Genomic DNA, 14689 nt, shown 5'->3' on the forward strand with positions numbered 1-14689 from the left:
CCGCTGAGCAAAGGAGCTGCATTTTTTTTCATTACGTCTCAACTTCTGGGAGCTAACTAATTTGGTTTTGCATGCTTGCAGAATCGAATCACCCAACTTGCCCAGCCTTCCAACCACGCCAGAAAGACATTGTGCAAGTAGAAGCCGAGAAAAGCCAAATCCAATCCCAGTCCATAGAAGAATAATAATGATATTTACAAGGCAGAACAAGGTTTGATTTCTCATCACATCAGTTCAGTCAAACACAAAAACCTGAAACTCGACACCAGCAACATATTTCCCCACCGAAAAAAAAAAAAGCCACAAGCAAGCTTTACTACCATATCAAATGGATTCTATATTTCACTCACCTTCAAAACCTCATCAATTTCAAAGAAACCAGTTCATCGGAATCAGAAATGTAAGGATTATATAGTATATATGCTACCAGTACCTGATTCTTAACCCTAAGAAATCTGCCAAATTCTAACTTCTTGTCGTATACTTGTAAATGCTGCTATGTCGTTGGTCCATACATATAAATATATCGTTAACTAAACGTCTTCTTTAACTGTAAATATAACCCGTTACCTTATGTTTGATAAGCTTGTACGTGAGCACAAGAACAAACATCAAGGGTGGGCAGATCATCCAACCATGTCAAACCCTTCCCCTCCCTGCCGATAAGGACTAAAGCTACCAGGAACTTCCACTTTACCGATCAACTGGTCCATTCCTGCAACCACAATCCAACAGTGATGAGAACATTGCATGAATTTGAAAAATGCAATTATGCAAGCATTACAAGCTAAACAGAGGCTGATTCGAACACAACAGGTATAATGCATCTACAGCACTATTGTGCCTGTGTCCTAAGTCTGCAAGGGACTATAAAAAAGACAGTGAGAGCAAGAAGTAAACACATACTTGGATTTGGAACCCCGGTTTCGTACAAAGATGAATGCCCCAAGCTGCCAGAAGATCTTAAACTGCGATCAGATGGAAACATGGGCTCCCCTTTGTTAGGCTGTGTATCCAAGCAATGCATTTCACTTCCCATTTCCGGACTCTGGAAGTATATATTTTCGGCCCCCAGAGCTGAGTTCTCATGGGACTGGATATTATCAGGTTTTGTCTTCTTCTCTTTTGGAGATTCGACATCTGTCTCTACTTCTGAATCAGCATTATTCGGTAATGGAACTGACTGCTTTCTCTTTGACCGAGCCCTTCTGTTCTGGAACCAATTGTAGACGTTGGTTTCAGAAATTTGGCCATGTTGTGTCAGTTCAGTGGTTATCTCTTTAATCTTCTGCTTGCTTGGAGTCCCATTGCCTTGATCAAAGATTCGCTCAAGAATTTGAAGCTGCACAGGCGTGGGAGTCCACCGCTGCCTGCTACTGATCTTGTGACCAGCGGATGCCATCAATGGATCACAGTATATATTCCCCAGCCTCATCCCTAAACAAGAAAGAGCAACTGATTTTAGGGCAGACCAAGACCTATATTATATCACTTAGGGTGGTCCTTATTTCAAGCTTAATCACCTACAAAACCTTGACACACTTTGAGAGGATGGAACTAAACCTTCAATCATATAAATGGAGAATAATAAATAAGGTCATTTTTTTAATAAAAAAGAATAGCGACAATGTTGGTTGCTGAAAGAAGTACTGAGCTGACATGCATGACAAACATAATTTTTCTAGCAGTTCAAATACTGTAAAATGATATTAGAAGGAGGAAAAGTTTAAGTCATAAACTAGAATTGAAAAGGGAGAAGAGGCAATAGAGAGTCTTGAACCAGATAAATCACCATAATCCTAAATCGCTTGATAGTTTTCTGCATATCTAAATTAGCAGCCCGTTATTCAAACTTCTAACAATTGCCTTACAGATGAGAAGGAATAGGATTCAATAGACGCATCTATTCCAATTATGGAATATGGCAGTTTGCAGTTGTTCAAAGTGCCATAGAGAAAAATGCTCCATGAATCTCAGAGGTCATCATCAATCTGAAATGAAAACTTTGCCCAAAAAACTCTTTTTAAAATTAGAGGACCTAAACAAAATTTCCATTTTTAAGAACCGTTCTCGAAAACTAATTTTGAAAACATTGCCAAATAGGCTCTTAATGTATGCAAAAAACAGAAGCCATGGCATACCTAGCTACAAAAAATTTTCTTGTAATCAGATGCAACTCAATTAGAACAGGAAATAGAGCAACTCCTACTGTCCCAAACAAAGGAACAACCATGTAACTGGATTAGCCGAACCGAAGCTCAAGTAACCACCAGCAACTCAAGCAAACTAGGTTTTAAAGCCTTTTTTTTTTAACTTGTTCTTTGTGAAAACAAAATGATGGACCACTTGCCTCTGATTAGAAAGGAAAACTTCAAAAAGGAAATTACTAGGAGCAATGTTATCCCAAAAGAAGGAAATTGTCTAATAATTCTATAGTGGAAATCCATGGGCTATATGGAAACTGTTCTTAAAAAAGAGTTTTTAACTTAGAAAACGTGTTCTGACAAAAAATAGCAATTTAATTTTTTTTTTTTTTTTTCAGTTGTTAAAGCAATAATTGAAAACATAAAGAACACCTGGGAACCATGACGTTGTACATAAATATATAGTACCTTGAATATATATGGGACAATGGTTTTACGAAAACATTACCAAACAAATCCTATATTTCTCCTGGTTTGAGACTCACCGGTAAAGGCTCTTGCATGTAACTTAAGAAAATTTCTGCTTGCTAATGGTCAAACTTACACAATGGATATTAGAATTGAAAATGAAAGACTTGGCAGGCAGACTTGAATTTTCTTTGTGGGGTGGGTGAAGAATTGTCAATGAGATGGAGAAAATGAATAATCTCACACCACCGTCTAATTTCAAAACAAGATTGTCAATAAAACCGGATTTATTAAATTAAATAAATAAATAAAAAGCCTCTGGGCCAATTGGGATTTGGTGCAGCATTGAATCCAAAAGCAGCTTAATCACAAAATTTTAGGAACAGTCAGAGTTCAAAGAGTGATAGAGATCAGCCACAATGATTCTTCTAAACTAAAACCCTTATTGATCTTTAAATCAAGAAATGATTCTTTATTTAAAAAACCCTCATGCATTCTAAGAAATGGCAGGCAGACATGAATAAAAGTAAATCAAATTCCTGCAATTTCAATTAGTAATTGATGATTCTAATTAATTTAGTCAAGAAAAACAATTATGGAAACAATGATTTAGGAATAAAGCCATTTAACTTACAAAAACACCAAATATTAGGATATTTTGAACAATTCTAACAAGATTTCAACAGAAAAAAGAAGAGAAAGAGAGTGAAAGCTCATGATTCCCGAGAAAATGGTGGAAATTTTAAAAATAAAAACAATCTTGGAAGAGGAGACAAGAAGTACCAAAAAAGGGAAAACAAGAAAACAACCACAAATCAAACAAAAAATAAAAAACAACCACCGTCGAATACAAGCAAAACCCATTAATTACCCCAACAGAAACAACCAAAAAGCCCAAGCAAACAGCATTAAATGGAGAATCAATGCAAACCCAGAAGCAATTAACACACACAAAAAAAAAAAAAAAGTCAAGTGGGAGTAAGAGAGAGGGTAAAAGACCAGCGAGGTCCTGTTGTGTAGTAATGGCCTTGTGCATCTCAACAAGCTGCTCACAAATGGTGGCGTAGACTGAGATCTGGCGCCTCAGCAGCTCCATTTGCTCATCAGTCATCACCTTCACGTACAACCCTCCACTCCCTCCTCCAACAACAACCCCATTCTGATTCTGATTGTGATGCTGCGGCTGCTGCTGGAGTTCTTGGGCTTCCCACTCCATCATTATGCGTTCTTCTTCATCTGTTCTTCGTTTTCACTGCAAATCTCTCTGAAGCAAAAGACAAGAGTAGAGTCCAAGTTAACAGACCACTACATAAATAAAGAAGTAAATAAAATTGTCCTCACCGGAGCGCATTTTAGCACCAAGCGGGCTCATTTTAGCATGTCACTGCTGGTCGCGCGCATTGTGGCGAGATTTTCTCTATTTCTCACTCTATAATCAACGAAGGTTTATATTGCGACATGAATATTTGATTATTTCGCGAGAGAGATAATAATAAGATTTGATAAAATATTTTTTTGTATATTCTTTTGTTAAGTAAATATTATATAAATTGATATATTTATTAAAAAAAATATTTTAAAACTATGTTCTTCAATTAATTTATTATGAGTATATTATCCTTATTAATAATAATTTTAAAAAAATTGTTTTCATATTTACAGTTTGAATAAAATTTTATTTAATTAAATTTAGAAATTATTTTTAAAAATATTATCAAAATTTTCATAAGGAGGATATTTGAATATATATTTAATATCAAAATATTTATAAATGAGGGGAAAAAATGGAAACACTCTTCTCGGGGTTCAAAATCTCGAAATATCGCGGAGACTTTTAATTCTTCAGTTCCTTGCCGCGGAAGAAGTTGATTGGTCCTTTGGGCCAAAAGCGAGATTAACAATTCTCCCATCATTACAGTTAAATGACGAAAGTATCCTTTGAACCGTTTCAAAGAATGTGAGGACGCAATAAACGAGAGAGTGGATAAGACTTTCCGTCAAACAGAGACTGCCGCTGTCTGCCATGTTTTCGTCCAAACATGTCCTTATGTCTACTTCAAAATACCGTCGTACCCCTATAATTCTCGTACCAGTTGCTACTCACCTGGTACAAAAGTTTTTTTTTTTCTTTTTTTTCTTTTTATAATTCTTTTAATTTTTCTTGTTTTACACGTGCCTAAATAATTTTAGATTATAAAACGTGATTTTATTATTTAAATTCAATATCTAATCATCCCATCTAGGGGAACACTCCGCTTACCTTTTTCTATTTTTAAATTTAATATATTTTTTTGTCTTAAATAAGAAAAACCATATTTTATATTTCCTAATTTAAAAACAAAATTTCCAAAATGCCCACTTTTATTAAATATATAATAAAAAAAATTATAAAAAGTGAAATAAACTTTACCATCTCATATTTGATTAAAAACACAAGATATCCCTAAACTAGAAAAATGAATTTTATTTTTTAAACATTTGACTTTTATATTTACATTGGAATTTGTTTAAAAAAACACTGAAATCAAGGAGATAAAGATAATTATTATAATTTTAAATTTTTAATTAAATAAAAATTACCTTTTATATCAAATCAAAAGAAAAATATGAAATTTTAAGGATGTGTTTGCTATCCGTTTTCAAAAACAATTTCAAAAAATAATTTTTAAAAATAAATTTTTAAAATTATATTTTTATTTTTTATAGAATAAAAATATGTTTAAAAACTTAAAATATTTTTAATCTATCTTTGATATTTTTAAAATAATTTTTATATCTATGATTTTATTTTAAATTATTTTATATGTTTATATAATTATTACTTAAAACAACACTTAAAAAATAAATAAAAATGATAAAAAATATTATTTGAAAAACATCTTATTTCTTATTCTTAAAGGCATAAAATATAAAATATTTTTTTATTGTCATACATAATTTTTATGTTTTTTGTTTTAGAAAATAGAAAACTATTTTTAAAAAATAGTCCTCACACAAGTCCTAAAATTTTTTAAATGATTGAACTTTTTAATATTTGAAAAGATGTTCTAAATAAATAATAAAGAGAAATAATATAAAAGGAAATAAAAATAAAAGGAGAAATATAATATTTTATATATATATATATATATAAAGTTAATAATATTTTAGATTTTGGGATTTGTTCATTTATTTTAATAGTGGCAAAAGTGTCAATACACTAGTCAGAAGCGGTCAGCTCCAATTCAAAGCATCCAATCATAACATTACAACACATCACAAATGTCGTCACCTCTGAGAGAATGGATGCATGAACTCATAGCTTGACTCGAAGAAAAATGGGTTAATTTTGGGTCTTTTTTAGCGTGGAGACCGGCCGGGCTCTAGTTTAGTTGAATTTTTGTACTGATTGCATACTAATTTTACATCAAATGTGCCAAACGACTCAAACCCAAATAAAAATTAAAAAGAGAGAGAAATAAGGAAAGAAAGAAGGTAGAAAATTACAAAATATTTTTTAAAAATACTATTAAATAAAAAAAATATATGTTTTTTATAATAAAACTTGAGACGTTTTAAAAAATATTTTATTGTAAAGTATTTTAAGAAATAAAAAAAAATGTTGAAAACTTTCATAGGACATGATTTTTATGAAAAATATCCATATTTGAGTTTTAAAAATTATTTTTAAAAAGTTATCTTATCATATAGGGAATTTACTAAAATGATAACCATATTAAACTTTCTTTCCTAAATTATTAAGGTGATACCATATAAACTCTTAATTTGAGTTGGTGATATATATATAGTAAAATTTGAGTCACTAAATAATAATAAATATGAGTAAATGAAGTAAGAAATAATTATTAGATATAGAGTATGAATGTATTTGAGATGATTTATGTGTAAAGTGTTTTTGGTGAAAATTTTTTTTTGAAACCAGAATCATATATCAAATAGTTTTTATTTCATAAAAATCACAAATGATTTTTCAATATCAAAAGTGATTTTTAAAATTTTTTAAAATGTTTTTAAAATTTTTGTCAAATATCTAATTTTTTTTTTCAAAAATACTTTTTAAACTAAAAACACATCATAAAATCATTATCAAACAAAGTCTAAGTAATAATATATTAATTTATTATTAAAAATCACTTTGCATAGTATTGAGTTATTTTCATAGATTTTTCTATTTTTTCATCTTGTATCCATCAATCTTAAATTTGGTACATGTGACACCTTTGTATGAGGTGCATGTGACCCCTAATTTGAAATGCACTCCAAAATGGAAGGTGGGTTTGAGGTTAATTAATTTAATCAATATTTTTAATGGAAAATTTTGGGTTTTTCAAAGAAAATAAAATAATTTATTAAAGCAACTTTACGGGTGAGAAAGTGGATGAGATATTGAGAAATAAACCAAAATGAAGGGCCCATTAGAACGGAAAAAAAGGGGCACTTTAGACTTTAATCTCGATTAGATAAGTGCTTCTCAGCTTTAGAAGGGAACTACAAATCTTTGAATGAAGATCTCCTCTTCAATACATTTATGTAGTCTTGCATGTCACTTTCATTCCCTTCTAAGTGCCCCAAAACTTCTTGGAGGCTTCTTTGAATTCTTTTGCCCAGTGGGTTTATTACTTCCATGGCATGTTTGGATCACTATTTATTTTACTCCTCCTTTACTATCATCTTCAAATCACTTATTAAAAAAAAATTATTTATGGAAAATCTAAAACCCGTAATACTAATATTTATTTATATGATATTGTAATTCATAATTGGAGTTTGTTTGTTAGTAATTATAAAAAAAACGTTTATAACCTTCTCAATTATTGAAATTTTTTATTTTTTAAATATTAAAAAAATAAAAAATATTTTTAAAAATTATTACCAAACACACTATAAATCTTAAATTTAAATTCGTCATAAAAATGATCAATTATTTATAAATTATCGCTTTGAAAATTGGCCCACTTGTACATAATATAATTTCAATTTTATAAAAATGAATTCAATTAATGAAATTCTCATTGAAAATATGTGAATAGTGAAAGGGTGAAGGAGTTATTGGATTCTTGTTATGAGAAGGGCATAGTTGGTGTACCTAACAAAGAGAACATCAAGTCCAAGTCCTTACTAAGGCCAAGTTATGCTTTGTTTGCAGCACACTCAAAGCTTGAAGATTTGGTTATTAGCCTTCATTGATATTACATTATGGGCCTAACCTACCACACTTATACCAAATCTTCCAATGCTCTTTTTATCATTTGGTTTTTCACTTTCCTTTTTTTTTTTAACCTTTGGGACCGACCTAACATATTTCACTCACCATATGTTAAAAGAACATGGTTAACACTTTTTAAAACATTTCAATTAGATTTAATATTATTTTTTAGAAAAACAAAAATAATTTTAAAATCTCCCCCAATGCTAAAAGCAAGTGGTATACAATTCTCAAAGGTTTCTAGTACAATTTTTAAACATGGGTCTTGCAATTTCCTTTGTATTTTAAAATTCCATCAAATATCTTTTTTATTATTTTCATTTATGATTTCTATTCATTTTCTCTTAATTAAAATAAAAAAATATTTAATAAAATTTTAAATTAATAGGGAATCAAATATAACCAAATCTTATGAGAAGGTGAATGAAACTACTAAAAAAATTAAATAAATATTAAAACATAATTTTTTATATTATAAATTTAAGAAAATAAAATATAATTAATATCCATTGGAAATTTTTATATATTGCTATTTCCTTTCACACGTAATTTTTTCTTAGTATTTTTTGGAAACAAAATTAGCTTTGAGTATTTTCAAATTGAACCCCGATTAAACTTCATATTAGGAAGCCATACGTGTTTGTAGTCTTATGGAGTATAGATTTGAAATTTTTTTTTTTTTTTAAACGTCCAAATTTAGCAACTCATTTGACTTTTATTTTCCAGTTGGTAAAAATAATCACAGATTAACGTATCATTGCATCTAACACACATCATCATTACATTGACAGAATTTTCAACCGTTAACACGGCATTCACAGCACCTCATTAGTTGTTACTTTATTATATTTTTTTGAAATCACGAGCAACTCTTTTTTAGGGCTTCATAAATATGGGATTACATTCGAATTCCTTTATTCACTTTTCATCATTTTTTTTAATTTTCTATTTCAAAATATACTATTATTAAAAGTTGGCACTTGGTGTACAAACGAATATGGCAAAATTTTTATATTATAATTTTAAAAAATTAAATATAATTAAATTTACTAAAAAAATTACACATTTTTTAATTAAATATTTTCAGAATTGAATCCCAATTAAACTTCACATTAGGAAGCCATACTTGTTATCAGTCTCAGGGAATATAAAGTTTATTTTATTTAAATAAATAAATAAATAAAAAGTCCAAATTCAACACATGATTTGACTTTTTGGGTAAAAATAATTATCTATGATTGCAACATTAACGCACATCATTATTACATTGACAAGATTGAACCGTTAACGCGGCATTCACAGCACTCCGTTAATTATTACTTCATTATGTTTTTTTGAAATCACAACAATTTTCTTTAGGGCTTCAGTTTTTTGATCCCCTTGGACTGCCATCTATAATCATAGCCTCCTATAAACTTAATAAATCGGATGATGAACAAATAAAGATGGGATCACAGTCAAACAAGTCTCTGTTAGCACAAGGCATACTTGTCGCCCATGATTCCTACGAGTCTGAGTTGGTATTAATTATCGCGTGGTTAAAAAATAATTTGATTTTAACCCAAATGCGAATTATTTGACCACGTTCCAGTAGAATTGATTTATTTTTGGAAAAAGTATTTTTCACTGGTTATTTTTTATTTTTTATTTTCAAGACATACCATTATTAAAAATTGGCACGTGATGTGGTGTAGAATACGGGTGACAAAATATGATACAATTCGTCTACATGATTGGACCCTGATATTCTTTTTATGGGTTTTGGTCGAATATAATTGAATTTTGATTAAATTCATGTTGATCTGTATAACTCATTTAATAAATAAGTAGATCAACATGCATAACACAAGTTTGACCCATATTAATCATAATATTATTGATTAATCTAATTATAATTTTAAATTATTTGATCCATATTTAACTCATTTTAAATTTGTTTTTAAATAAATAGGTTAATTCAGTTATAGATATGTTTGGTTAAGATATCTATGGACTTATATAAGATTTAACTTAACATGATTATTAAATAAAAAAACATAATTATTAAATGAGTTATATGACGTATTACTTGTTTAATTATTAGGTAGTATTTGAGTTTATACTTTTGACACGATTATTATTTGGGTTGGATTTGAATTGACCTATGTAGTAGAATATCTTAATTTTGACAGTACACAATCACCACTCACCAACACAAATTATCAACCCTGATGTAAAAGATAATATGGTAATTGTTTTAAAATTTTTAGCATTACCATAACCTAATTCCAAAGCATTCTTTTATAATTATTTTGATGATGTTAGATGTGATAAGTATTAATTTAAGTTTACATAATTTTAATAATAATAAAATGCTAATTTTTTCTCAATTAATTTAACGATAATGATAATAATAATAAAATGTTTTTTTTTTTTTGATAATGTTAAATGTGATAGATATTAATTTAAGTTTACATAAATTTTAATAATAATAAAATGCTAATAAATTTTCTCAATTAATTCAACAATAATATTAAAATGCTTTTTGTTATAGTGTTGATATCTCATTGAACAATGAATCAAATTTTCAAGTGTTGATATAAAATTATATACACTTATTTTTTTTTCTTCTAAATGTACCACAGAAAAAAAAAAATCTTCTCATATTTGATTTTCACCAGAGAAAATACATAAATATATATATATAATAAAATTAATTAGAATTTTATATAATTCTAATATAAAAGAAAAATAAATTTAAAGTAACATATAAAGTAAATTATTATTTTTATTTTTTTTATTTTTTTTTTACTTTTTCATTTTATTTCCTTTTTCTCACGGTTTGATGACAGATTTCGCCATCTCTCTCGCATTGTATCACATATCTTTGTGAATGGAGAAAAGCAACCTCTTTCCCTTACATGCAGGCTTCAACCATGCAGAAGAAAAAGAGTTTGTCACTCTCTTGAATCAGCTTAGAGCTTAAAAATTTATCATTTTGGCTTCAATTGAATGATTAGCGAAATTCCAAAGTTAGGAGGAGAAATAAGAGAGAAGGAAAATAAAAATTTAAAGAAATTTATACATATTTCTTTAAGTTATATTTCTTCCCTTATTTAATCAGGATTTTAATCTTTAATGCTAGATTTGATTTAGAAAAGCACCTAAAAAAATATTTGAAAAATAATTTTAAAATAGCACATATGAATATTTGATTTTTGCATTGAAAACTATGTAAAAGAAAAAATCAAATATAATTAAATTTGATATATATTTAATTAGCTAATTTTTATATAAAAATAAAAACAAATAAAATTAACACATAAAAATAATTTATTATTTTTAATTTTTAAATTATTTATTTATTTATTTATACTTAACTTTCTAGCCAGCAAACATTGGACAATATTAATTTCGAACCCAAATTATTTGATTTTAAAGATTGTTTAATTAAAATGGTGAAATAACTCTTAATTTGTAAGTTTTAATAGTCCATCTTTTATTGACTTTTTTTTATAAAAATATTTTTATTTTTGGCATAAAAATGATTTTATTTTTAAAATCATAAGTGAATAATCGATGAAAAATATTTATATTAAAAAAATTATTTTTAAAATTAAAATATGAGAAGGTTTAAATTTATAAATTTAATATTATTCAATCCTCTTAACTAATTAATTCTTTGTTTCACGCGGCACCGGGAGGCTGGCGGGAGCCACCAGTCATAAATATCCATGATTCCCATCCACCAGTCATAAATTCAATCAAAACTGACCAATTCAAGTTTTGATAGTTAACATGATAACAAAACACATATGAAGTCGGCCTAATGAGATCTGGAAAATTGAAGTCTTGACAAGAGAGAAGAACTTCGAAGAGGAGACGATGGAAGCTGAAGGTCAGAGAAAGAAGGAGGCGATACCTCTCCTGACTCCGTACCAGATGGGAAAGTTCCATCTCTCTCACAGGTGAGCCTCCGTTGAACTGCAAAGCCATTAGTTTTCTTTCTGTTTCTTTCATTTTCTCAGGAAAATTTAAACCTAATTAGCAAATTTGTGCTCTTCTTAGGTTTCATCATAGAAATGATTATTCACAAATTGAAGAGTAAAGAAGAAACACACAAAATTTTTATCTTCAAACACATCTTTTTGGTAATATAGAATGAGACTTATTTTGACTTAGATAATATTTGTTTTTTAGTTGAATAAAAAGAGTCATAAAGTTGGTTTTGAATTTTTTTTATTTAACTAAAAATAACTCATTTATATCGATCAATATAATTAAACTAAATTTATTAATAGCAAGTTCATTTTAGTTATTTTGATTATTATGAATAAGGTAATTTTAGTTTAATAAAAAAAAATCAAATATTACGACTTTTTCAAACACTACTTTAAAAAACAGAATTAAAAAAATATAATGAAATTTTAAATAAAGTTAAGATATTTTTTTCTCAAATAATTTTTTTTTAAAATGAAAATACTGACATATATAAAATACATAATGTCTTCACATATTCCTAAATAAAATTTTATTTTTGAAAACTAATAAAAATTATTTTTAAAAACTATTGTCAAAAAACAGCTTTAGGTTAAAGTAAAAATAATTGATTTTTTGGGTTAAAAATTATTATTTGATAATTTATTTTAAAAATAAGATCATATTTATGAATAAATTTAAAGTGTTTTAGTTTTTTTAAAAAAAATTAAAATTACTAATAATAGGTTTAATTTTTTTTTGCTTTGTGTACGGATATACGGTGACTTCATAAATTTTTAAATAAAATCTTATTTTTAAAAACTTCAAAACTGTTTTTAAGAATCGTATATTAGGAAGAAAACATTTTAAATTTATTGGAGATTAAAATTAAAATTAAAAACAATTAAAATTACTTTAAATAAATAAATAAAAACGCTTACGAAGAATATGTACTATTTTTGTTTTTTTTTCTTTGATTTCTTAATTAATTTGTGAGCAATGTTATAGGATGGTATTGGCACCAATGTCGAGATGGAGATCTTACAACTTCACAGCTCAACCGCATGCCGTCTTGTATTACTCTCAGAGAACAACAAGGGGTGGCTTCTTGATCGGAGAAGCCTCAGGCATTTCCGATACAGCCCAAGGGTAATTTACAAACAATTATGATTTTTCTTCTTTAGATAATATATATATATATATATATATATATATATATATATATATATATATATATATATTAAATATCTGGAAAAATAAATAAATAAATAAGTTGAAGTTGTTTGTATACGTTGAAGTTACCCAAATACACCTGGGATATGGAAGAAGGAACACGTGGAAGCATGGAAGCCCGTTGTGGATGCGGTTCATGAGAAAGGGGGCATCTTCTTTTGCCAACTTTGGCATGCTGGGAGAGCTTCCAAATATGGTAAAAAAAAAATTAAAAAATCCTCCGAGTCTCTTTTTTCATCTGGTTTTATTTGGAAGGATCATACCAATAAATGGCCCAATATCAAAATGAGCTCACTATTATGTTTTTTTGGGCAGAATATCAACCAAATGGGCACCCACCGATATCTTGTACAGATAAGCCAATTACAAGTGAGGCTCAAATTGATGGAACGACTGCCGCAGACCACCCTCCTCCTCGACGCCTTAGCGTACAAGAAATCTTTCAGGTTGTCGATGACTTTAGGGTTGCTGCCAGAAATGCCAGGGAAGCTGGTAACTTCGTTACCCTTTTCGGTTTCCAATATCATAAGCTTTTTTTCTTAAATTTAAAATTTGATAACCTTACGACTAGTTCAAATTTTAAAATTATTTCATATTAAATTGATAATTGATTTACCAAATACAAATCTTAATGATACAGTTTCTTCACATTTTTATGTAAAATATCATACTGGGTCGCATGGTACAAAACTTTCCAACAAGTTGCTTGCGAATGAATCTAAAACTAACAATTAAGAATTGACTACAGGTTTTGACGGAGTGGAGATTCATGCAGGCAACGGGTACCTAGTGGACCAGTTCTTGAAAGACGGGGTAAATGATAGAAGGGATGAGTATGGAGGTAGTTTAGAAAACCGATGCCGCTTCCCTCTCCAGGTTGTCGAAGCCATTGCTGATGAGATTGGAGCTGATAGAGTCGGCGTTAGACTCTCACCCTTTGCAGATAATAATGATTGTGGGGACTCGAACCCGCAAGCTCTAGGCATCTACATGGCTCAAGAATTGAGTAAGCGAGGAATCCTCTACTGCCACATAATGGAGCCAACGATGATCACTCAGTTTGAGAGGGTTGAAACCAAATCTAGCCACCGCCCCATGAGGGAAGCTTTCAAGGGTACGTTTATCGCGGCTGGGGGATACAATAGAGAGGATGGAAATGAGGCTATAGCAAATGGAAATGCCGATCTGATTGCATTTGGTCGCTTATTTCTGGCAAACCCCGATTTGCCTAAGCGGTTCCAGCTTGATACTCCGCTAAATAGGAGTGACGGGAGAACTTTTTGTACGTCAGATCCAATTGTTGGCTACACAGACTACCCCTTTCTTGATCAAACACCCTAAAAAGTTGGGCAAGTTGCCATTGTACAAGTACTTCAATTGAATTTACAGATATTGTAATTGCATGCACTTTGAAATTGAATCTAGTTGAATAAAACAGAGTTGGAACTCAATTTCAACCCACCAAGACAGCGATGTGAAATAAATGATGCAGTATACAGGTTAAATACGCAAAAATCAAAGTCACAATCAGGGAATGGTAATGAAGCTTTTAATCAAGGCTATCAAAGAAGAATTATATTACCCTTGATGATGAAGGCCAATGTTTTCTTTACATTGGTGACAATTTAAAGGCATAATTTTTCCAGCAATTATGGACACCCTATAAATTTCTTTTGTGACT

General features: G+C 29.2%; 2 protein-coding genes across 2 annotated transcripts; one reads left to right on the forward strand and one right to left on the reverse strand.

The window, feature by feature from the left end:
* Nucleotides 1-150: 150 nt before the first annotated feature.
* LOC117907902 (WUSCHEL-related homeobox 8-like) lies at nucleotides 151-3897 on the reverse strand. Its single transcript, XM_034821583.1, has 3 exons — nucleotides 3612-3897; nucleotides 907-1437; nucleotides 151-715 (listed from the first exon to the last, which is right to left on the reverse strand). The coding sequence occupies exons 1-3, from the start codon at nucleotides 3829-3831 to the stop codon at nucleotides 627-629; spliced, it is 840 nt and encodes a 279-aa protein (XP_034677474.1). The 5' UTR covers nucleotides 3832-3897; the 3' UTR covers nucleotides 151-626.
* A 7677-nt stretch (nucleotides 3898-11574) lies between these two features.
* LOC117906203 (12-oxophytodienoate reductase 2-like) lies at nucleotides 11575-14473 on the forward strand. The gene is made up of 5 exons (XM_034819179.1): nucleotides 11575-11765; nucleotides 12784-12924; nucleotides 13074-13204; nucleotides 13324-13500; nucleotides 13757-14473. Exons 1-5 carry the CDS (start codon nucleotides 11683-11685, stop codon nucleotides 14347-14349), a joined length of 1125 nt encoding a protein of 374 aa, XP_034675070.1. The 5' UTR covers nucleotides 11575-11682; the 3' UTR covers nucleotides 14350-14473.
* The last annotated feature ends 216 nt before the right edge of the window (nucleotides 14474-14689 follow it).

This window comes from Vitis riparia, chromosome 18, assembly GCF_004353265.1.
Source record: "Vitis riparia cultivar Riparia Gloire de Montpellier isolate 1030 chromosome 18, EGFV_Vit.rip_1.0, whole genome shotgun sequence".
NCBI classification, from domain to species: domain Eukaryota; kingdom Viridiplantae; phylum Streptophyta; class Magnoliopsida; order Vitales; family Vitaceae; genus Vitis; species Vitis riparia.